General features: G+C 39.2%; 2 protein-coding genes across 2 annotated transcripts; one reads left to right on the top strand and one right to left on the bottom strand.

The window, feature by feature from the left end:
* The first annotated feature begins 983 nt into the window (after positions 1-983).
* Positions 984-3,902, top strand: LOC6561404 (protein rhomboid). The gene is made up of 4 exons (XM_001988431.2): positions 984-1,237; positions 3,106-3,249; positions 3,344-3,523; positions 3,619-3,902. Exons 1-4 carry the CDS (start codon positions 1,064-1,066, stop codon positions 3,808-3,810), a joined length of 690 nt encoding a protein of 229 aa, XP_001988467.1. The 5' UTR covers positions 984-1,063; the 3' UTR covers positions 3,811-3,902.
* A 743-nt stretch (positions 3,903-4,645) lies between these two features.
* LOC6561405 (mucin-5AC) lies at positions 4,646-11,158 on the bottom strand. The gene is made up of 5 exons (XM_001988432.2): positions 10,905-11,158; positions 9,257-9,592; positions 9,110-9,190; positions 6,199-8,535; positions 4,646-6,044 (listed from the first exon to the last, which is right to left on the bottom strand). The coding sequence occupies exons 1-5, from the start codon at positions 11,038-11,040 to the stop codon at positions 4,849-4,851; spliced, it is 4,086 nt and encodes a 1,361-aa protein (XP_001988468.2). The 5' UTR covers positions 11,041-11,158; the 3' UTR covers positions 4,646-4,848.
* Between the last annotated feature and the right edge of the window lie 12,330 nt (positions 11,159-23,488).

Here is a 23,488-nt window from a genome sequence, read left to right as displayed (position 1 = left end):
CGTAAGCTGTTACAGCGAATTTCCCAAAAGCTTTTCACCACACAACTTTTCGTGTAAGCATTTTGAGTTCATTGTGTTGTTTCTGTCGATTTGGTATGCACTTTGCAACTGGCAATTTGTTGATTTTACTAAATGTCAAATGTGAAGGATAATTCTCTTTGTTACTGTGCATACTGCATTTCGAGCTGGCAGCTTTCAGCTTGTTATGTTGTAAATTCTTTAGGTCAATTAAGTTATGTCAATGTGTGAGAGCATATAAAGTTAGGTATTGAAAATGTTCAATTAAAAATTTACAAAAATGCAACAAACTTAATAGTTAACTTAAATGAATTTCAATCCTAAAAAGAGCTTATAAAATTAAATGGAGAATTAGCTAAGATGTCAAACCATGGCCAAAAATGTTTTGGTTTAGAAAATCATTGGAGTTTTCACGCAATTATGACAGCTGAAAGTTTCCAAATGGAAATTTTGGGATTGCATTTTTAAACAAGCTTTGAGCGAAAATCATGTTTTTAATTTGAATGCAGTATTAATCAAGATGCCAAATAAGGAAAATGCTTTTGAAAATCGATTCAATATCGACAATGTTAAGGGAGTAATGATAAACTTTCCCAAACCAACTTTCGAACTAAATATGGTTTTCCAAATTTGAATTCAGCAGTTGCAGATGCAAATCCAAAGACAAAATAGAATTGTACACGTTTAGCCGAGACGCATGCCGCTTGCAGCGAAATGAATTTCCAGTTGCAGCACAAAAGTATGCAACCACTTTTTGAGTTACTCAACTGAGACAAAGAAACATCATACGATCGATGACTTTTGATTGGATACGTGCACGATTAAAACAGCAAACGAAGAAAAAGAACAATAACAAAAACAAAGGCACCGTTTTGCTCGGTAGGTGTGCGCCATTTGGGATGTGTGTTGTATGTAATATTTTGTGTAGTCGTGGATTAAAAGCACATCGCAGCGGACGTCTCTGCTGCTCCGTCTGCTGTGTGTTGAACTTGTTAATAATTCAAGTGTTTTAGTGCGAGTGTGCGAGTGTGTGTGCAACTGCATTATGTCTGTGCATCATTGCATTGATGACAAACAGGACACAAAGGAAGCCCGTTTGCTGCTGCCGCCTTTTGTGCCGCGTGCGCCAGTTCAGAAAATATTCATTGATGATTTGACAATGGAGCGAAGACGCCAATGGCGTGTGCCCTGGTTCCTATTGTTGATGTGCTTTGTGCAGGTATTTCACAATCATAACGACTGCTGCAGTCGCTCCACGTTTCGCCTGTCACAGCCAGAAAGTCTGCTCAATGTGGTGTATGCGTAATGATATGAGCCAAATGTTCTATCTACATGAGCAGTCTGTGTCTGTGTGTGCCATTTTTCACTCAAACAAATTTAGTTCTGCGATTTGTTTATATATTTTCGTGGTTCAACCACTTGCGGTTAATAATTACTTTTACTTTTTGTTTATACTTCGCACATGCACCTTTGCTCGTTGTTCAGTCGGAATTTTGAATATTTATGTTCAGTATATGAAATTCGTGAGAATCGCTTTATGAATTTTATTTTTAACAGCTTATCAGTGTTTATATAGGTTTATATATTTTTGTTCGACCGCGTCAATTGATATCGATATAAATATATGCTCACTTTATGAATTTTTTTAGCGTAGCTTCTGAGGTTACTGAGTAATAGCATGAACTGGTAATCAGCATGAACAAGTTTAATATACTGATTTCACATGTCATTTTCGAATTGCCGGTTATTGACTCATTATTCTTACAAATGCATGCGGGAAATTATGAGCAATTAGTAGATAACCATTAAATAAATTGATAAGAAATTTACTTACTCTCACTTGCAGTTAGTTTTTTTTAATAATGGATATGTATTTCGAAATAGATTTTCTGTTAAGAAATATGACGACTTTTTTTTACTGATTACAGAAATGGGCAGACTAAGTATATAAATTGATTTGCGATGTATTTACATTTTTCCTATTCGTGTTAAGAAATAAACTCTAAAGTTAATTCTTCATGACGAATACCATACAGACATTGGCCGACTCGTAAATAACTTGTTGCCTTTCCAATTTATATGATGACTGCCAAGTGTTTCATGCGATGCTGTGTGTCAGCAAGTGTTGCGGTTTTCTGCACAAGTTGTACGATTTGTTACAGTTGTTGCATTCGATTTTCAACACCCACTCACTCAACTGGGGAGAAGTCGCAAAAGTGTTTCCCTGCGGTTCCCATCTTCATAATTTGACCCAATTATTAATGAGCAGTTCGAAGTCGTGCTATAATATATTTGACATATTCGCTAACTACGCACAATAATGACTAGATCGTTGTTAATTGCTTGAGCCCAGCCTCACAACACGATATTCATGCCATATTACACAATCTAAAACACAATTCCAATCACAATCGATGTGGCTCGAGTTTTATAGCCATTTTAGTCGGCGTTGTTGTTAAATGCTGCAACCGGCATTTGTCATATTTGGTGTGATGCATGTTGCACCGATTTGGTGTTGTTGTCTTCAAGATTGCGATTATTGCTGTTGTTGTCGTTGCTGCTGCTGCTGCTGCTGCTACTGTCATGTCAAGCGGCACAGCGCGTTGAGGCATCTTGGCACTCACACTTGGACATCTCACACTTGGCTGCTGAGCGAAAGTGACACATGACTTGACATAATTTTTTGTGGGTTTCTGATCGATAGCACTGTGCAACAAAGCGCACCTTGTGCTTATTAGAGTGGGGAGTACTCACAATTTTTAGATATTGTATGTTTACAAGAATAATGTTTGGAATTGTAAATTTAGCCTACAGTTTCAAGATAAACTATTAGAGTACTTTATCTTCCATACAACAAATAGCTTGATATTTGACAAAAAAATGAATAACGTGTAACTAAAAGATGAGCAATATTGTTATTATCTCTTGTAAAATAGCCAACATAACTTGACTGCTCACAGATAACTGACAACCACAATGCTGAGCATTACAGGACAGACTGCTTTGGCCACATTCTTTGTAGCGCAGTCTAATTGCCTATGTAGCGTTTAGGGTGATTTATTGTCGTTTCCACACACACATTTGCAGATCTCGCTGCATCTGATTGTCAATGACTGTATGCAACGTCGTCTCATCTACAAGCCAGAGCTGTGGCACGAATATTGGCGCTTCTTTACCTACATGCTGCTCCATGCGGATCACTGGCACCTGTGGATCAACATTTGTCTGCAGGCGAGTTAATGTTACCCACTGAACCACTTCCAACCGAGCGCCTAATGTTTTCGTTATTTTTTTTGTTTTTACTTTTTTGTTTTGTTTTCATTAGTGCTTCATTGGGGTCTGGCTGGAACTGGAGCAGGGTCATTGGCGGGTGGGTGTGGTCTATGTGGCGGGTGGCATTTGTGGTGCATTGGCCAATGCCTGGCTACAGCCGAAGCTGTCATTATTGGGCGCATCGGCAGGCGTCTATGCCCTGCTGTGCAGTCATGTGCCGCACCTGGTTTTGGTCAGTCAACTGTGGCAACATCGAATGCAACCGCAATTTAATTTTCATTTCGCTTTCGTTTTTTTTTTTTTTCTTTTCGTTATTTATTTTTATAGAACTTCTCACAATTGTCGCATCGCTTTATTCGCATTGCCGCCTTGCTGATTTTGCTGGTGAGCAATGTGGCCTACACAGCATTTCACTTTTGCATTAATCACAATCGGGATCCACGCATTAGTCTGGAGGCCCATCTAGGCGGGGGAGCGGCGGGTGTGTTAATTGGATTTCTTGTTTATCGGCGATTGTAGCATTGTGCCCTGCGTTATTTCTAACTAATTTCATAATTTATATATAGCTTAAGTTAGCCTTTAACATTTGTAATTCCACTCAAGTCGGCAGGAAAGAGAATTATAAAAATATACATTTAATATTTCTCTTGTGTGCTGTTATGTGTAAATTTTGGTCACGCAATTGACTTCAACGCGTTCTTTTAGGACGTGCATAAATTTCTATGCTAAACGAATTGCCTGGAATAAATGTTAATTTTACACACTTCGATCGGCCGTATGGTCTTATATGGTTCAGTCACATACTCAGCTAATTAGCTCTGAAAAGTGATCGTAATCATAAACAGCTTTTCTATGTCAGGTTCATTAATTATTTATTAGTGAACTGAATCATAGAGATTTTCAGATAAGTAATTTGCTTGAAATGACATATTTATCAACATTGTCATTACATACATAAGTATTTAGCTTGGAGATTGCTAAGCGTTTTTTTTATTGAATATTTATATTTAGTTATTGCTTTGCACTCGTTGAGGTTTCTCGTTACAAATTGCAATATTAATGTTTTTAATTTTATTCATAAAAAAAAAACATTTTCTAAGAGTAAAATAGTTCATTGTTATGTTTATTATATTTATGATATCTTTATTTTAAAAAATGTACCTTTATTAGTAACAATTTAGTATTAAATTTAGTATTTATATGTAATAAAATTATTATGTTGTTTTTATCATTATAGTTATTTTCAATATAAATTTGTATTTAGACTCAAATTACGAGTTAAATGCATTGAATTAAATAAAAGTTTGATTACATTTAGCTGAAGCGCATAGCTAAATCTATAATACAACTTATTCTTAAGGGAAGCTACAATTTGTGGGCTAAAACTAGCCTACGACTACATTAAAGAGCGGATAGCTTAAAAGTAACTAAGTGCTATGTGCATAAATTAAGAGCTTAGGTGGAAAGTAGGCAAATGAGAGAGATGGCTTAAATGTTAAGCACACACGCACGCCGAAGCGGAGGGGTGGATTGGAAAGTGGGAGGGGGTTGCTTAAATTAACAGTCTAATGGGCCGCATTTAACGCCCACCTCGGTGCATTTGCACTCAAGGCATTGATTGGATAACTCGACTATAATGCGACCAACGCGATACATGCGACCGTATATATTGCAGCCAGCTAATTTTAGTATGCCCGTTGGATCCATAAGGCCGTCACCAGCAGTGACGACACCACTGCTTGCACCACCCACCCTGGTGGCACCACTTGCATCTGCGATTGGTGTTGCTGCTGTTGTTGTTGTGGTTGTGCTGCTGCTGCTGCTGCTTGGCGCATGCTGATAATGGTGAAATTGCTGCAACGGTTGCTGCTGTTGCTGTTGCTGCTGTTGCGCTCTCACTTCATAGCTGGCGTCCATGAAGGGCAATTTGTCGAATGGCGACATTAAAAATGGATGCACTGTGCTGGTAGCAAGTGTTGCTGTTGCTGTTGTGCTTGTTGCTGCTGTTGTTCTTGTTGTTGCTTCTACTGTTTTTGTCGTTGATGATGTTATTAATGTAGTTGGTGGTGTACTTTTGGTTTTAGCATTTGTCTGCGCTGCGGTGGCCATTGAGCTATTTCTGTTAATGCTGTTGTTATTGTTGTTGCTGTTGCTAACGGGAGTGCGACGCGTGGCTATTTGACCTTTGTTTCTGACTGGTTTTGTTGTCATTGTCGTAGGCTGATTGCGTCGATTGCCCGATGGCTTCTGCTTTGTTTTGTTGCCCTTTTTGTGACCACGTACTGCTGGCGGCGTGGCAGTTGGTCGTTGTGTGCTTGTAGTCACTGCGGTTGCTCTTGTGGCTGCGGCTGTTGGTAATATCTTGAAGGGCGGCACTGTGCTGTTGCTGCTGCTGTCGACTGTTGGTGCTGCTGTTGCCGCCGCTAGACTGGGCAAATTCATGCCCAGCAGTTCATTCAGCAGCTCATCCAGTTTATTTATTTCACTTTTATCTATCAGCGATGTTTGTTTGGTTGTCGTTGTTATTGGTGCAGCTGCTGTTGTTGCTGCTGTTGCTTTAGAGCCGGATGATTTGCTTATGCTGTAAGTGACACTCTCGATGTGTTGTTGCAGCTGCTGTTTTTGTTGCTCTTCCTGTTGTTGTTCCTGTTGCGCTGGTGGTTTCTTGTGCTGGTGATCCTCAATGAGGGCGTCGAGATTCGGTGAGCTTTCCGTGTGTATTACATCCTTAAAGGGATCTGGTGTTGTGATTTCTGTGGTACACCAAATACAGAGAGGGTAAACTAAATAAGTTGACTATTTATAAGAAAATGTTGGGTGTTAAGGTTAATAATATCAGTTTAAATCTGTACTCTCTAAAAGTTAAAATTGGTTAACCCCCCAAAAGGAAAAGAAGAATGAGCTCACCTATTGATGCCGTATCGTTGCCATCCTGAGGTGTTGTTATATCAATCAGATGCTGTGTGACATGATAGTTATCGCCCAGCAGGACATTCGATGTCACATGATCCTGCAGCACTTCGCCATCGATGACCAACGGATCCTTGGGCATAAAGCCGCCCTCCGTTTCGGTGGGTGGTGAGAAGCCACTATTTACTGGCGGTTGCACCACTTGATCTTTGAAATCGTATTTCACATAGCCAGCGCTGCCCTCGTATTTGCCGCCCACTTGCACCACAGGCTCGGGTGCCGTTTCAACTGTCGGCACCTCCACATTGAATTTGTATTTATAGGCTGCCTGATCATTCTGGTTGTTGTTGTTGTTGTTTTTGATGCTGTTGTAGTTGTTGGTGTGTGATTGTGTTTGATCAGCGTAGGGCGAGTCAAATATGTCAATATCCATTTTATCGGAAGCCACTTGCGAGGAATGCAATCCATGTGGTTGCTGATAGTAATTTTGATGGTTGTAGTTGTCATGTGGTTGCAGCTGGGGTGCTGTATCCACCGCATCCGTGGGCAGAAACGGTATGATCTTAAGATTAGGCAAACTGGGCGGCAAGGTAGGTGCAATGTCATCGTTGTCATCCAAAGGTTCTGCTTCCAAAATAGTTGGATTCGTTTTGATGATCAGCGGTTTGGTGGTGCTTGTTATGTGAACCGTTTGGTTGCGCTTTGAGCTAGGACGGACGGTTGTTTTGGTGGTTCTTGTTGTGGGCTTCGATGTGGTTGTTGTTGTTGGTGGCTTGGTTGTTGTGGGTGATTTGCTTGTGGTTGGCGGTTTGCTTGTTGTGGTTGTTCGTCTGGTGGTTCGGCTTGGCTTCGGCTTCGCGGTTGTTGTTGTGGGCTTCGGTGTAGTTGTGCTTGTCGTAGACACCTTTTTAGTGGTGCTAACTGCTTGTATTGGCTTAGAAGTAGTTGTGGTTGTTGTTGTAGTGCTGGTGGTGCTGGGCATATTTCTGTAGGTTACTGGCTGTCCATATTTACTAGTCACCACAACCATGGGTGGTGTGACCGTTAGATTGGCTAGCTTGGAGTTAATGCGAATGTGGTGTGGTTTATTGCTGCCCAGCGGACGAAACATAGGTGGTGCATGGAAAACAATGGGCTGTCTAGTGGTGGTGGTTGTGGTTGTTGTGGTTGTTGTTGTGCTAGTTAAATTATTATCAAGCATATCGGATAGATTTTCGAATAGAACATTTAATAGACTGGGTGGTTTAGCAGTGGTGCTAGGTGATGGCCAGTTTGCCGTGTTGGAGAGAACAATTTGTTGCGCCTCCGCTGGTAGTTCACCCACAGCAATCTCGCCGTCCTCTAAATGATCATCGAAATCATCGGCAATGCGTTCTATGCTATGCTTTGTGGTGCTAACTGAGGTTGGCATTTCTGTGCTCTCATCCACAAGGGTCTCTGTGGTCACTGTGGCAATCTCCTCGTCATCGGGACCCAGCAGTATATCTACCCAGGACATGGGTTTCTTTGACGTTGTTGACTCTGGCGGGATGGTTGCCTCATTTTCCGTGCTGGGTCCCAGCAGCAAGTCTAGAAAACTCAGCTCAGTGGTGCTGCTTGCTTCAGGCGTAACTTCCGTACTAATGGAGGGCATTGCTGTTGTGCTCGATGGACGCCCCACCAAGTCCATGTTGTTGGCCAGCATTTTATTGTTGTTGCCATCGATGAACTCGAGACCTTCGCGTAAAGTATCAAAAATGCTCTTCTGGCTGCTTGCCAGAAGGGCATCGCCCACGGGCGGCTCGGTGGGATGACGATCCAGTGGATAATGCTCGGCCATTGAATTTTGTGGCATCAGCGTCGCAGCTGCTCCTGCCTCCAAGTCCTGCTCCTCCTTGCCAAACAATAGATTGTACAAATTAAATTGACGTGAGCTCTGCGAACGTCGATAATCCCGCTGACTGCCGCAATCGTAACTGGAGGGGCAACACTGACCCTTCGGCACCACCGGAATGCAATTCTTCAAAGCTGGAGCACATTTCTTGGGCGCACAGCGTCTTGTGCCGCGTATGCAGAAACATATGTCACACGGCCTGTCCGCATCCGAACGCATCTTCTGTCCCTCGGCATAGAACTGGGAGTCTACGGTGCAGCCGCGATTCCGTTGCAATCGCTGCGACATGCGCTGGAAGTGCTTATTGGAGTTCTTTCGATAGCGCACTTCCTGTGACGATTTGCCCGAAGTCTTGCTGCTGCAATCGTACCTCACCGGGCAGCAAGTGGAGTCGACAAATATCGGCTTGCAGCCGTCCACGGGCAACATGCATTTGGGCTTGACACACTTTTCACTACCCCCTGGGAAACATAGTAAGAAATGCAATTAATCAATCATTAATATTATACCCAAATAATGGTCTTACATACTGTTCTATCATTCTGTACTGTAGATAAGAAATGTATTTTGTCTCTTATGGGGACAATATATTCAATATTTTAAAATCTACTTTAATTCAAATAAAGATAACATTTTCACTTTATATAATCTTTTCATTTTATAATTAAGTTTTCTCTCCTTCATTCAGTAATATATAAAATAAGGAGCCAGTTGTTATTTTCGCTTATAAAGTGTACAAATTGCAGAGTAATTTAGTTGCATGGATTACCATGAAGTCTTAATTAGCTAGATATTAACTACATAATCTTCCACGTATACTCTATATATAATGTTCTTATTTTCAATTGCCATATATTGTTCTGGTGTTATTTAGTTTCTCCAATGATTGCTCCTAATTTATTTTGCCACTTCCAGGTCTCATTTACTGATATTACTTATTATTTCCACTTCATGCTTCGATTCCCACTAGCTGGCGCCCCCAATTGCGACACCTTCTTATTCCTCACATATAAGTTTCCATGATATTTCACTTACCAATGCAGTAGCAATAGCTGCACAGATTTGATGAGGACATTGCCGATCCCGACTTGTACACAGTTCCATTCTTTACACACACTAAAGAAAACAAACAAACAAATTAGTTAATAATTTGCATAGCGACGTCCTTTGCTTTATACTTACCAAACAATTCGACGTCCGAGTCATCTGAGCGCCTCTGTAGCATATTGTCATTGACCACCCGATCGATAGACTCTCGCTCATAGTGATCCAGATAGGCGATGATGCGTCGCTTGGTGGGTATCTTGTAGAAGGCATCCAATCGGGCACACGACAAATAGGGGCAACAGGTGTTCTTCTTTTGCACCACGACACAGCCACGTGGCGGTGGCATTGGCATCTCCGGGCAAACTTTTAATCGACAGACGAGAGTCTTTCGATTGCACTGACAGTTGAGGCATTTTTCCATGCTGGGCACCACCGATTTGTCCGCATACCAGGTGCCATTATGATGACAGCCTTTATGTTGGGTGATAGGAAAAAAATAAAATAGGAAGAGCTCAACAATATGGATTTTAAAATGCTCTAAATTTATTGAGACAAGAAATTCAAGCAGTTTCCTGCCTGAATACGCTACTGATCCACATGGTAGCGATTCATTAGCTTTTGTGGATCGGCATAATATGAAGGAAATGCGGCTCCCGATATCATCATCTCCGGTGAGGCACCATAGCGGTAAAGTTTCTTAAAATGCGGCTTCTTTGACAGCACAGCAGGCTCCAGATGCTCAAACGGCTCCAACTGCTCCAACTGCTCCTGCTCCTGGTCTTGTACAGCCTCAATACCACCCTGGGCATATTCACACTGGAGCTGCTGGTTCTGCAGCTCGGGCTGCAGGTCGTGTCGCACGCTAGATTGTATCATCATAGGCTGCTGCCACATATACGGATACACTTGATTTCCCTGTGGACTGGTGACCATTATGAAGCCCTGTGCTGGTGCCATCGATGGCATATTCAACACAGTCGTGTTTGGCACAATGCTCTGTTGTGGTATGGGCAAGTAAACGGTTGTCTGGTACGCCAACTGCTCCTGTCCCGGTTGAAGATTATACTTTTGTGCCCACATATTGAAAAGCGATGTTTTAACTCTCTTAACAAACTAACTTTTAAAATTGTATATTGTTTATATACGCGATTTCAAGCTTTAGAACGATGATGTGAACAGTACAGAGTCATGAATAGTTTTAAAATGTTTTATGGGTTTATACAATGTACATTTCTCCGAGTAAAGCCAACTGGGATACATTTTGGTATACGAGAATCTTTTAGGATTATGTTAAGTTAAATAATTTCTTTAAATTTGATTTCACCCATAATCATTTTGTTTACAAATTGACAAAGTTCAAGAGTATATGCTTAACAAAGATTTGACTATTTTTTGACTAGATACATTTTACAGCTCATTAAATTTTGAAAATTGTCAATATAATATAATATCCATTGTAAACACTCTAGTATCAGATGTCCAACGCAACTTATTATACAAAAAAAAACCACTCTCCAATTTAGTCTTTCTCTTAAACGTTGACTTAACAAAAAACTGATTCAGATTTCCGTTAAAGTTGAATAATTTCACTAATTTAAATTAAAGGGAAGTTCAGACTTAAGTGAGTTGAACTTTAACTAAACCACAAGTTTCAAAGTTTGAATGACACAAATTGAGACTAAAATAAGCAAATGTGGTTTTCTCTTCTATTTTTAACTGTTACCAATATTTTCACGCATGTTACCGTTTCGCTTTTTGGGGGCTGTGGGGGTTCGAAGCTCACCTGTATTCTGCGTGATAAATGCATCCAACTGTGCGGGCAATATAGAAATGAATGCCACCGATAATATGCTGACTAAACGCAGTGTCATCTTCGTTTCACTTCTCCTTCTTCCGCTGCTGTGGGCCGTTGCACGCATGAATAATCCAACGAGGTGGAGGAGGGGGGTGCAACAAACGTCACCGGCTCCAACTCCAACTAAACTCCGACTCGGAGTCTGAGTCTAAGTTTTAAGTTGTTTAGAGTGCGGGCTATGCTCAGTGGCTCGGCTCTTTTTCTAAGCAAAAATAGCCAACTAGTCTGGCTCCAGGTTCAGCTTCCAAGTCCAGGTCCAGCTTCGGCTACACAACTACAGCTGGGGTCGTGTCTAATACGTGAAATGTGTGTCACGCAGCGGCAACTTTCCAATGACAAGCGAATCGAAGCGTCTGCCGGCAACTGGTGGCCAGCTCATGCTCAGACATATACTGAATTCAACCAGTTGGAATTACCCGCACAATTGTTGACGTGCCATGGAGCAGCACTTAACAAATGAGCAAATGATACAGGTCGTTGTCGTAGTCGTTGTTGTTGTTGTTGTGGTTGTTGTTGCCAAAGTTCTGCCACACTTTTAATAAAGCATAATACAAAAGAAATTTGTAGTCACCGTTTGTTGTTAGCTGTAAGTCAAAACAATAGAGATACACTGTTCAAAAATTGATCTTAAGTTCATATAAATTTGAGTAATAGTTTGATTCAATGCAACATGGAATTTATTTAGTTACATTCCACTATTTGGAATTCTTCACACTCTGCATTTTGGTTGTAATCTCTTTTTTATGTCCAATCCTCACTTTCTCTCTTTCAATTTAAATTGCCCAAGAATTTTATTTATTTTACAGTGTAAGGAGAGAGGGGTTTAAGGTCAGGTGAGTGACTGCCTTTTAAAAGTACTGTATAAATATTATAATATCATAATGACTGGACAGGCACAAATACGTGTTTATATTATATGCAAACTTTGAACTGGTTGTAATGCTTGAAACCATCTTGAAACTTAGATAAACATCTGAATTTTATCATGCCCATGAATTTCATAGAAACCATAGCCGTTTCGTATGTTTATTCATACGCTTGTTTTCTCCACAGAAATGTTATTTAAGTAACGTAAATTTCGTTTAGTTTCACAATTGAGATTCGATTAAAAAATGTGTTGAATTATATATGCTATATTGGAAAATCATACGAGTTAATTCATTCTCAATTCACTTCTGACCCACACTTCTGACCCACACTTCTGACCCACACTTCTGACCCACACTTGTTAGTTTTATTATTCGTTGCTCTAATTGCAATATTTCCCACAACTTTATAGCTTTGTTTACATATATTCTCACATAAAATTCTAAGCAAATTGGTGCGCAAGGACAGAAATAGGACAGGAAAATTATGGCAAGCAGCTTCTCTTCAGCGGAAACGCTGGGAACACGCCATTAATTAAAATCGCAACTCAGTTCTTGACACGAACCGCTGCTATAAATAATATTGATCAACAAAACGACAAAAAAAATAAATTAATAAAGAAAAAAAGCTGAGAGAAAAAGAGTAAAAAGAAACTGGTACCCAGAATCAGCACACAGCATCAAGAACCACTCACACTCGGACGTGTCTCCCCTGCCAAGAGTTGCATGCGAAAAACCAAACAAACAAATAAACAAACGTGAAAAACAAACAACGCCAAAGCAAATGGCGGTCACTGCCAGTGAAAGAGCCCAAAACCAAACCAAAACCAAAACCGTCTTAACATTTCCAGAACGAAACCACACGACCACAACTGGTCAGGCTCATGCACCACAACATCCACTTTCATTAAGAACGTGATTAGCCGACAGACTCGACAAAGTTGCATGCAAATTCAAAGCATGACAGAAGGAACATCGAGCGTTTCGATTTCAGTAAACCGATATGGTATGCTCTATCTGCTCCATAGATTATCATTACTCAGAAGTGCCAAAACAAATGTAGACAGAAGTAATTAAAGAATTTAATCAGACACTATCAGGAATATTTTAATAATACCTCAGAAGCTAATAAAACTTTCAATTTACAAGAATGAGTTGCCAGAAATGGGAAGGCAGTACTCAGAATACTTGAAAAAGAATGATGAAGAAGGCTGAAAGCTAAACCAGCCTAAGAGATATTACAAGACCTCTAATAATAGAATAAATATATACTTTATGTGATGTGCATATAAGTGAAATATTCTAAATGTTACAAGCCACTTGATGTGTTTACCAGACCCACTGAAAATGACAGAAAGTGTGACATGAGCAAGAAGTTCGCTTAATTGGAGCTCCTCTGATGGCTTGGCATACGAGCAGAAACTCGGTTGATGTGCTTCGTTCTCATGACAAGTTTAAATCAAGCTATTATCGTAATGTCAAGCCCCTGAACCGGCGCTGAAACTTTCACGCTAGTAGCTAAACTTGAAAACGAGAAAAAAGAAGCAGTTTCAGTTTCACACAATAAATCACTGCAGTTGATTTTGATTTTGTCTACTGTTTTTGGGTCTTTTAATTGAATTCACTTGGCTCTCATTTGCATGCCAACAAAGCGTACTTGGCCATGAAAAGACGCCAGAATCAAACAAAATTGAGTAAGCTGGAATTTGAAGTCAGTTAAGTACGATCTTTCTGTCTCTCTCTGCTGACTTAAGAGATTGTCTGAAAAGTGAGCTGAAATAAAAATAAAGTAACGCAGCTGTTGGCCTAGGGCTAAAAGTTGGTAAATACTTAATTTGGCACTTTCTTCACGGCGGAAATTGCAGTTGGCACTGCTGGTGGATAGCTTCTTGAAAACTCTTTCGACTTAATTACAGCTCTTTAACGCAATTTGCATCCGCGCGAGATAAATCATGCTTTAAAGGAATTGTGGATTACTAGCGCGCATGGAACGCACTGCCAGATACAATTCAAATGAGTATTCAGAACGTGTGTATAAAGCTCATAAATAAATTACAGTTATTACAAACAATGCAATGCAAAGCAATACAAAACCCAAACCAAAACATCAAAGAAAGCTGTTTGTCGAGGCTGTGGGAGCAATTGTCTTTCACGGGTGTCCAAGAACTCAACTCAACATTGTAACGGGGCCAACAATTACGCCCCAACAACATAATTTTCGACAAAAGCAAGGAATACACTGTGAGAAATGCTAGACAAATTAATAAAGTAATTAATTTTTATTGTGTCTTCGAGCTTATTGCCGGGGAAAGTGGTTAATTAAGTGTCTTAAGCTCAGATTATTATTAGGTAATTAAAAGTAAAGTTTAGATTTTGCCAAAAGATTGAAGCGTCCAGCTGGGCAATTGGCGGTTTAAATTAAGAACAGTGTCATCATTTAATTATTGCATAGGGAAATCGACAGTGAGCAGGTCAATGGAAAATCTCTGGATATTAGAATAAAATGCAGAAAAAGCTGTAGAGAGTTTTAATGAGGCTGAACAACTGTGTGCGATTCTCCTCACTTTCTTTTAAAACAATTAAGAGCCAATAATTAAACTTAGCATTTTTTATATGCTTCCGAGAGCTATAATTTGCAATGCATCTTAAGATCGGCTGTATTTTATCCAAAAGTTTTTCTTATTAGCCATAAACTAGAACGATACCTACTTATTTTGATTTCTAAATAATTTCTCATGTGTAAAGTCAATTATATTATAAAGAATCTTCATCAGAATCAAACACGAATTGAGTGAGAGTAACTTCAGTTTCAAACAGTCAACTCTATGTTTTTTTCTCAGACCCACCAAAGAAATCAACCTAGTTAAATGCAGCTTAGTCAGCTGTCCCATAAACCAATTTACCAATCTACAGCAGCAGAAAAATAACAATAAGAAGAAGGAAATGGACAAACAAAGCTTCTTGTTTCGTATTTTGATATCAAAAAACTAGCAGAGCTATAAATTCTCAAGCGCGACATCAATTCCAGGCAATAAATTTGCTATTGAGCACTTGTATCTTGTATCTGACAGATACTCTTGTTGTTGTGCAGCAATCGTTTCGATTTGACTATTTGACACAGTAGCAACGCCCCACTGACAGAATTTTGTGTTTCAAGCCACTTTTTTTTTTGTAGGGGGCTGTGCTCTCTATTCCGTCTTGGACTTCAACGATGATTTGTGAAAGGCGCATACAACTGGGCTCTAATCAGCACCCAACTGGCTACTGGGCATATTGCGTTCTAACTTATAATTTGTGGCGCAAAAAAATAAAGAAAAAACTTTCACCTAGTTGCAACTTGAGTTCATATTATGTAAATCTCAGGCAAGATAATAATAGACAATGCCTAAGCCTACATTTTCACTTTTTGCAAATCGAAGTCGGACTGGAGCACTCGAGCTGGCAGCGGAAATCGAAATCAGTGAATGATCTGTGGCATAAGCATATGAATAATAAGATCTTGACTAGTCAAGAATTCTTTAGCTATTCTTTTACTTTGTTTACTTTACACCATTTCTAACTTGGCCATTTCGAATCGAGTGAAACTTGTGCCAGTTGCTATTGCTATTGTTGTTTCTGCTGTTGGCTCGTTTTTTTCTTGTTTTTTTTTTTTCATAGTGTGCCAAAACAATTTGTTGCCCACGCGTGCTCACAGTTTAGGGTAGAGTGACCATTACGAGAGCTGGTTTGTAGACACACCTGACCATAAAGTAAAAGGCCACCCAGCCCGTACATGTGTGGCTTCTTAAATTTATTCTGCGTGCAAATTAAAAAGAACAGCAACCACGACGAACTCATTTTTACCCAGTGAGCAATTTTCATGTCGAACTCAATGGATGCAACTTTTGCGTGGCTGTCTGTCTGATCGTCTGCTTCCCTTGCTTCCCTTTTAGAATGTCAGACAAATGCCAGTCATTTGTTGGCAGGCAAACATGTTTCATACAATTCACCCCGCTATTACTCTCCGCCACCAATCAATCCACACGAGTAACAGCCACAGCGGCAAACTTCGCGTCTCAAGCTATTAAAGCCTCCAGGGTTCAATAAATGGGCGTCGTTTATGCACCTCATCATCAGCGATTGCAGTGATCGCATCGCAGACTTTTGCAGCTCTTTTTCTTCTTTTTAATTGTCTTTTTTTTTCTTCTTTTTTTTGCCAAGCGGAAGTTAGGAAAAGAAATGAACGATAAACAACAAAGCAAACTGATGCAATTTCGAAGAATTTGTGCTCTCAATAAAAAAGAGTATATGAATTTTAATGTAAAATTACATCAATTTATACTTTATAAATGTAATCCCATTTTGCATTCAGTCAAATTTCTAAGAAGTTTAATTATCTTATGATATAGTTTTTGTACTCCCCGCTAATCTTAATAGATCACATATTCTTAGTAGATCATATTTTCTATTTTCTTTTTCTTAAAATACTTTGTCTCATTCACTGATCTAACCGAATATTTTTACCGTCAGCGCTCAAAAGAAGCAACTGAATTTTCTGTGAACCGTGAGGTGTTTAAATCAGATGCTACACTTCTTAAATATAATTATAGGGAATAGGTGTGTGTGCTTGGCACGTGTTCTGTTTAATTAACTGTCCATAGGGCTGGGCGCAGATCTGGACGCTGCATATGGCCAACAGTTTGGGCTTTGACTGGTTGGGTGAAAGTCGCCAGGTACATGAAATTAGAACAACTGCACAATAAAGTGATTGCAATGGAAAGGCACTCCGACTCCAACACAAAAGTGCTTCTGGACCCGCTTAAAAATACACACATACACACACACCTTTCACAGCGAGTCACAGAGTCACAGAGGAAGCCAAGTTCTAAGCCACATTAAGTACCCAGAGCATTAAGTTCATTGGCCATTTTCAGCTCTTTTGCCCATAAATTTTGTCAGTTGCTTTGTACTAGGTCATTAAGCCAAATTGTTGTTGCTGTTTTTTGTACAGTTCGTGATTCTCGTTTCGCATTATAATAAAATTGTCAACCTGACAGCTCCGATTAATATAGACTTCAAATTTATCAAAGCATAAATCATGTCTGCAAAAAAAAAAGCAAAGAAACAAAAAACTTAGAGCACAAACTTTGTCTCAAGTTGGCAATTTGAATTTAATGCGACTTGGAGCCAAGTTGCAAGCTCTGAAGCCAACGACCCAAACGTCTGCCTCAGGTAGTTGCTACGGCTCTACCAGATCTTCGAGCTCTTCCAGCTCTTCGTCAGGTTGCAAACTTGTTTTAACTTTTTTTTAGAACTCGGTTGAGTATGTTTGTGGGCCTAGGAACAATGCACGTTATCAAAGTGCAACTTAAAGTACTTCATTTTCCCTTTTCCTTCAAGTCTGTTGGCTATGCAAATTCGTATGAGAATGTATGCGGCTCAACAGTTTCCGGGCACATTTGTCGGGGCGACTTGTAAACATGGCCAAAAGCCGTTAGTCAACAACAACTGCCTACTGGCTAACCAAATTTGCGTGACTTGTGATTTTATTATCAGCTAGAGAACTCTCTAGTCCATAAATGGTATACGCAGACAGTTCTGATAAATAACTGACAGCTGCTTAACTGTCAGTACCAACCAAAGACAATAACATCCATGCGCATACAATTTATGTAGTATCTTCAGCCACAACTTAGGCGAACTTTGAGGCTGCAGATTTATTACAAGCAGTTGTTTGTAATTTATGAAAGCGTTTAGCTATTGATCTTAAGTTTATTATTACAAGGAGTTGTATGTAATTTATGAAAACGTTTAGATATTGTTATTACCTTAATGACGAAATTACAGAAATGTAAAAATATAAAAAATGGATTTGCTATGAATAACTGTAAATTAATTCTATACTTTATATTTTCGTAGATCTGCTTAGTATAATATTTAATATTTGGATTTTGAAAAATTGAATTACATCTCTATATAAGCTACACATAATCTAAAGCAGTCGACATTCCAATCATAATTAACGTGGAGACCGATGAGTGGTTTTGTAGTTTTAAATTTTCTACATATATAAAAATACTTCTCTGCTGTACTCTGGTGTCGAGCAGCTCTTGATTTATATGTACGCGTTGCATGCACCTGGTTGTCATCTCTTCCGCTCACTGTTGTTACCGCACAGTCTTTTCTGTGCACTCACCTGGAACTGTGCATGCAGCCGCTGCACAGCCCCCTTCCTTCCCCTCCTATCCCCTTTGTCAACTAGTTGTCTTGGCCAGTTCCTTTGGATGGCAGCATGTGTGTGTATTGCTGATGCTGTTTTGATAGCAAAACAAAAAAGAACTCGAGTTGAAAAGAAAACCCTCTCCTCACATGGCAAACTAACTCTTTTTTTTTTTTTTTCGTTTTTTTGGGATATCAGATTACGTGCGGCTCATCTATATCTTGTGTTCTGTTTCGGTCTGCTTTTGTGTGTTGGCCTTTTAAGCATATCAGATGTGAGCGGTAACTGAGCTTCGGCTCATTGCCAAAAAGGAATTTTGCTTAGAGCATTTCGCTGCAGTTGACCTTGAGGTAATGTTTAGGGAACTTCCACTCCCCCCAACAGAGACTTCTCAAGACTCAAGATTGGCAATGCTTCGTAAAATGTAGCCGGCAGCTGCTGGCCTGTTACAGTTTATTGCCTGTTTGCCATTATAATAATGATTCTTCTGCACACTGAGAGAACTATTACGACAGCTTAACACGAATACTTTAGAAAGGTTTCCGATTAGGATAAAAGTCCTGTGGTGAACTGTGCGCTTACTAAATGGTGAGATTTCATCGCCTAATACTATTTTAAAAAAGTATAACTCTTAAATACTGGATGGAATTAGTGGAAAATTGAGAAAATTCAGCTAGTAATTGGTTAACAGTAAGTGTGTAGTTTTGAAAAGGTAGGTAATTATTTTGAACAGTGCACCCAGCGACGTTCCGCTAGTCAATTGCTGGCAATTAAAAAATTCTATGGTCTAATGTAACGAACAAGCAACTAACTAACTGACTAACTAACAAACACAAATGTCGTTCACTTTGGCTTCATTTATAGCTTCCGCTTTCCATTATCAAATATTATTGGAGCTGTTGTTTTTGTAGATTGTGGATGGCATGTTGTCACGGCACTCTTGTAAAAGAACCCCTTAAGTGCGGGGCATGCAATCTAATGATGATCATTAAGCGGCAGCTGTAATCACAGCAAGAGCAACAGCACCAGCAACAACACCAGCAACAGAAGCGGCAGCAGCAACTAGTTGCCGCTTTGTCAACACCAGCAGCAACAACAAGAGCAACAAAAACAATAATAAAACGGTAATTTCTGGAAAGATTATCGTGAACATTTTCACTCATTGCCAATGCAACCTACATTTTCACATGCTCCTCCGACCGAACACACTCACACACAAAAATAACACACACACTTCATTTGTTTTTTAACCCTTTTGTTGACTAGCAACTCGACTGCGTTTCTTAGCCGCATTCTGCGACCATTGTAACGGCTTTGATCAGACTTTAAGCCAAAGACTTTGTCTTCGAACTTTGAGCTGCGTGTCGGGAGTTGGGAGTCTATGAGATCTATACTTTTCTCGTCGCTTTCGGCTCATTTTCTGTGGCACACTGGTGCCGCACAACATTTTTTGTCGTCGTCTTGTTGCGCTGTCGGCACTTTTAACAGTTAAATGTTTAACTTACATCATTAGCATGCCCCGCAACACAGATATATACATAGAGAGAGAGATACAAACGGTGAGAGAAGTGTGTGCTTGCAGTTCTTTTCAACTCTCATCTCTAATAAATAGTCAGTTTCTTATAACCTTTTTCTTTTTGATAATTTTTTTTCTTTTCATCTTTGCTTTGCCGTTCAACTCTGATTTAATTGCTTGGCATATTATTTAATTTGTGCAGATTCGCATGAAGTTGGAATTAATGAATGATACGATCTGAAGAGTTTGTTGTCTTGCTTGCAATTTTTAACAGTAAAAAAAGCTCTTCAATAAGACAGACTAGTATTATGGCGTTAAGTAGCGTTAAGTTTAATAAATATGTAGATAAATATTTAATATAATAAATCTAAAAAAAAGGCTCAAATTTTTATTTCCTGTATCAACCGTTGGCTTAAATATTTCGATAAATGTTGCTGAAGCCACAAAGTTGATTGATTCAGTAAGTGGATGGTGTATGCCTTACATATGTATGTTTCTTAGCAATTATTCTGCGCAGACTCTAGCCCTTAAGCCCGCACAATTTAAAGATTCTCTTGCAAGTTTCTTTCCTAAGTCATTTGTTTTCTCGGCCTTTTCTTTAACTGCCTCTGCTGTGTGTGTTTGCTTTTCTGTGTGCAGCGACGCAAATCGTTTTGGCTGTCGTTCTGCGTCTCAATTATTTATTTAAGTTGCCACCCAGCACTGGGGTTCTATTAACATTGTAAACAATACCGTTAACACGCCACAACACGTTGCACAAACAAACTCCAAGAATTTTTGCAAAGTTGCCGCAAAAGTGCCGCAATTCAAGCCAAAAGAACGAACAAGCCAACGTCTGACTGAATATTTTAGCAAGCGAATTTCAGTTGCTCACCAATTCCCCCTCTCCCAATCCATTCCCTGGACAATGCATCAAGAATCTAAAGCCTCTAAGTGTTGTTTGTGCAACGCAACCGCAACAAACAACACGCACACACTAAAAAAAAGAACTGTTAGCAGAAATACGACCAGGTCGCATTCTCGTACGGAGAAAAAGTCGCGGAAAACGCTTATTAAATTTCTGCATTTTGCATGCCAAAAATGCAAAAAATAGTAAGAGAAAAAAAAAACCAAGTCAAGTAGAAAAAGAAACCGCAGTCAAGAATTTTCCATGGATAGTTTGCGAAAGGAGTTCTTATGGACAATACCACGCTAATGAGTGCGCCTTTTCTTCTATATCTAAATATTTCTAAAGTATTGTGTGTGCAAGTAGCTAGAGTTCACATACCTATGAAGTTCTTCACAGATTCTTCTGTTGCTGTTGAAAATGTTTATCCACTTGTGAGCTGGTCATTAAGTTTTATTTGCTTTTCGGTGGCTACCCTTTTTCGGTTTTTTCTTTTATTTTTTTATTATTATTTCTGAATTACCAAAACAATAACAAAAATCGCAGTTTGTACGATGTGTGTTTGCTTTGCTGCACTTCACTTCACTTAAAGTTCTCTTTCGTCGCTCTCATCCTTAAGACTATTTGTATTTTTATGGTCAGCTCTTCTTCTATATCTTCGTCGTTGCTCGTTGTTTGCTCGTTCTGAACGCGTCGCGTGTTGGCTACTAACTGAGGTTACCATTGTGTTGGCACGTTGCTTTTAAGAAAAGCGTCTACCCAAAGAAAGTTGCAATCATACAAATGTTCTTCTCCGCCAAAGATTCTTGTTTTGAAAGCTGCAACTTAAGAGAGGAAGAGCGCGTTTATGCTTTCTCTTCCATATGTACATTGCTTAAGAGCACTAAATATTTTAAAGTCATTGCTTGTGTGGGAGTTGACATAGAAGAGACTTTAAAGATTCCATTTGTTTGGGATTATTCAAAATTTGTTCATGCTTATTTTGTTAGTTTCTAAAGTGTTAGTTAAAGTTGAAATGCTATAATTGGGTCAAAATATTATAATGACGTGAGAGGTTTTGATCATTTAAAGATAATGTATGAGCGTATTGTAATGTATTTTATTTAATTTGATTAATTTATTGATTTACTTATAAGCAATGTTAGAGAGCCGTTAGCTTAATCTTAGTCAGTATAAAACTTGATATCTTAATGGGGGAGATAAAATAAACTAAGTCTGAATTTAAGTTATGTCTCTCTTTCTGTTTACTCATTGCTCATTCGACTAACCCATTGTAAAATCGTTTCCCAACCACAATGCAACCACATGCGAGTATATTCCCTTCCAATGTAAAGACAAAAATGAAAAAAAAACCCATAGAGCACACGCAGCGCAGTCTGTAGGGCTTTAGTTTATATTCTGGGATGTCGGCAATGAAGCGCGGCAAGTAAACAAATGCCAGGCATTATTCCCATTACTCATAATGGCAGCCAGTCGTATCCTCATCCTCAGTTTCAACCACATCCCCATCTTTAGCGGCGCACCCGCCCATGTTGTACTCAAAAAGTTGTTTAAAACTGAACGATTCATAACACAGGAATGGAAAAGTTAAAGGCAAAGACTGAGGTGGAGGTAGAGGCATTTGCCTTCTTTAGTCGACCAACTAGTGAATTTGCGGACTGCCTGAATGGCCAGTGCCTGGTCAGTGCCTGTATGTGTATGTTTGATCATAGTCATCGTCTCCACGATTGTCGACTGCATTGAAGATTTAGTCTGGCGTTTTTTCTCCTGCTGATGTTGCCGGATGCATGCTACCTTTGTGTTTGGCTTGATGATGCTTGAAACGGCGATTGCGACTACGAATTGGTATCAGTATTAACAAATATCAACTGTTAATTCACAAATAAAAAAACATAAGAAAAATATTTAGGGCAACTTTTAGGGCAAAAAAACAATTTTATTTAATTCAAAAGCTTAAGCAAATGTCGAAGCTTGTTTTATTTTTTTAAATATTATTGGGTCACAGTTTAAAAATGAATGACCCAGCCGAAAAGTGGCTAAAATTACATCACTGGCCTCTGCACAGTATGAGATCAAAGATGAGGCGTGTCCGCACTTTGCTCTTTGGGAGTTGTACGTGCGATCTGCCAAAAAATATGGAATGAAATATTTATCGCCATTAGATCCTGATTAGCTGCGGGGCGTGTTATTGTCGTCATTTACGTTGTTGTTGTTATTCTTGCTGTTGCTCAGAGGCGTGAAAACTTCTCTAGTTCTCCTAATATCATTTATTTTTGTTGCTTTTTTCTTTTGGCCGTTGGGCACTTAATAAGATTTAGCTCTGATTGAAATTTGATATGTTCATTCAATTATTTTGTAGCTCTCGTTCCCACCGTGTCAATAAACTGAATCCCAAGCCATTGCACAGACAACAAGTTACTTCGATCGATATATGAAGATTTCATAGGAGCAGCTCTTTTTAAGCATAGGTCTATGCAAAGTCTTCGAGTTTTTCGAGCGAGTTAGAATAATATTCATCGAGAACCTTCTAAAGAAGTTGCGGTAAGATATCAGCAGTTTTAAATCGATAATAGGTGTCCTATATTTCTATTGTAAGAGATTTAATTGTTTAATATTTTTACATTTATCATAAGAAACTAAAATATTATTCTAAATAGTCTCGAAAATTTTGTTGTATTCACTTTTCTAATAATATTCCCAATTTCATGCGCTTAAGCTTTAGCTAAGTTCTCTACCTTACACACACTGCTTGCTATGGGGCTGTGGAGCACAGCTTTTCGAAAACTGCAGTAAGCAGTGCACTGCTTGCACTGCCAAATGTCAAGTTTTCAGTTTAATTTAAATTTTTGCTGTGGATGCAAATATTTTTGATTATAATATGCAAATTACAACTTAATTGCCGCAAACGCAAAAACTGCTAGAGTAAACAAAATGTCAGACTAAAAATTACAACTCTAACAGCATTTTCGTAGCTACGAGCATTTACATACGTACATATAGACAATTACTTATATTCTAAAATATTATCATAATGCGCTGCTTTTA

This window comes from Drosophila grimshawi, unplaced genomic scaffold (genome assembly GCF_018153295.1).
Source record: "Drosophila grimshawi isolate 15287-2541.00 unplaced genomic scaffold, ASM1815329v1 contig_1377, whole genome shotgun sequence".
NCBI lineage: Eukaryota > Metazoa > Arthropoda > Insecta > Diptera > Drosophilidae > Drosophila > Drosophila grimshawi.
This window is presented reverse-complemented; position numbering and strand designations above follow the sequence as displayed.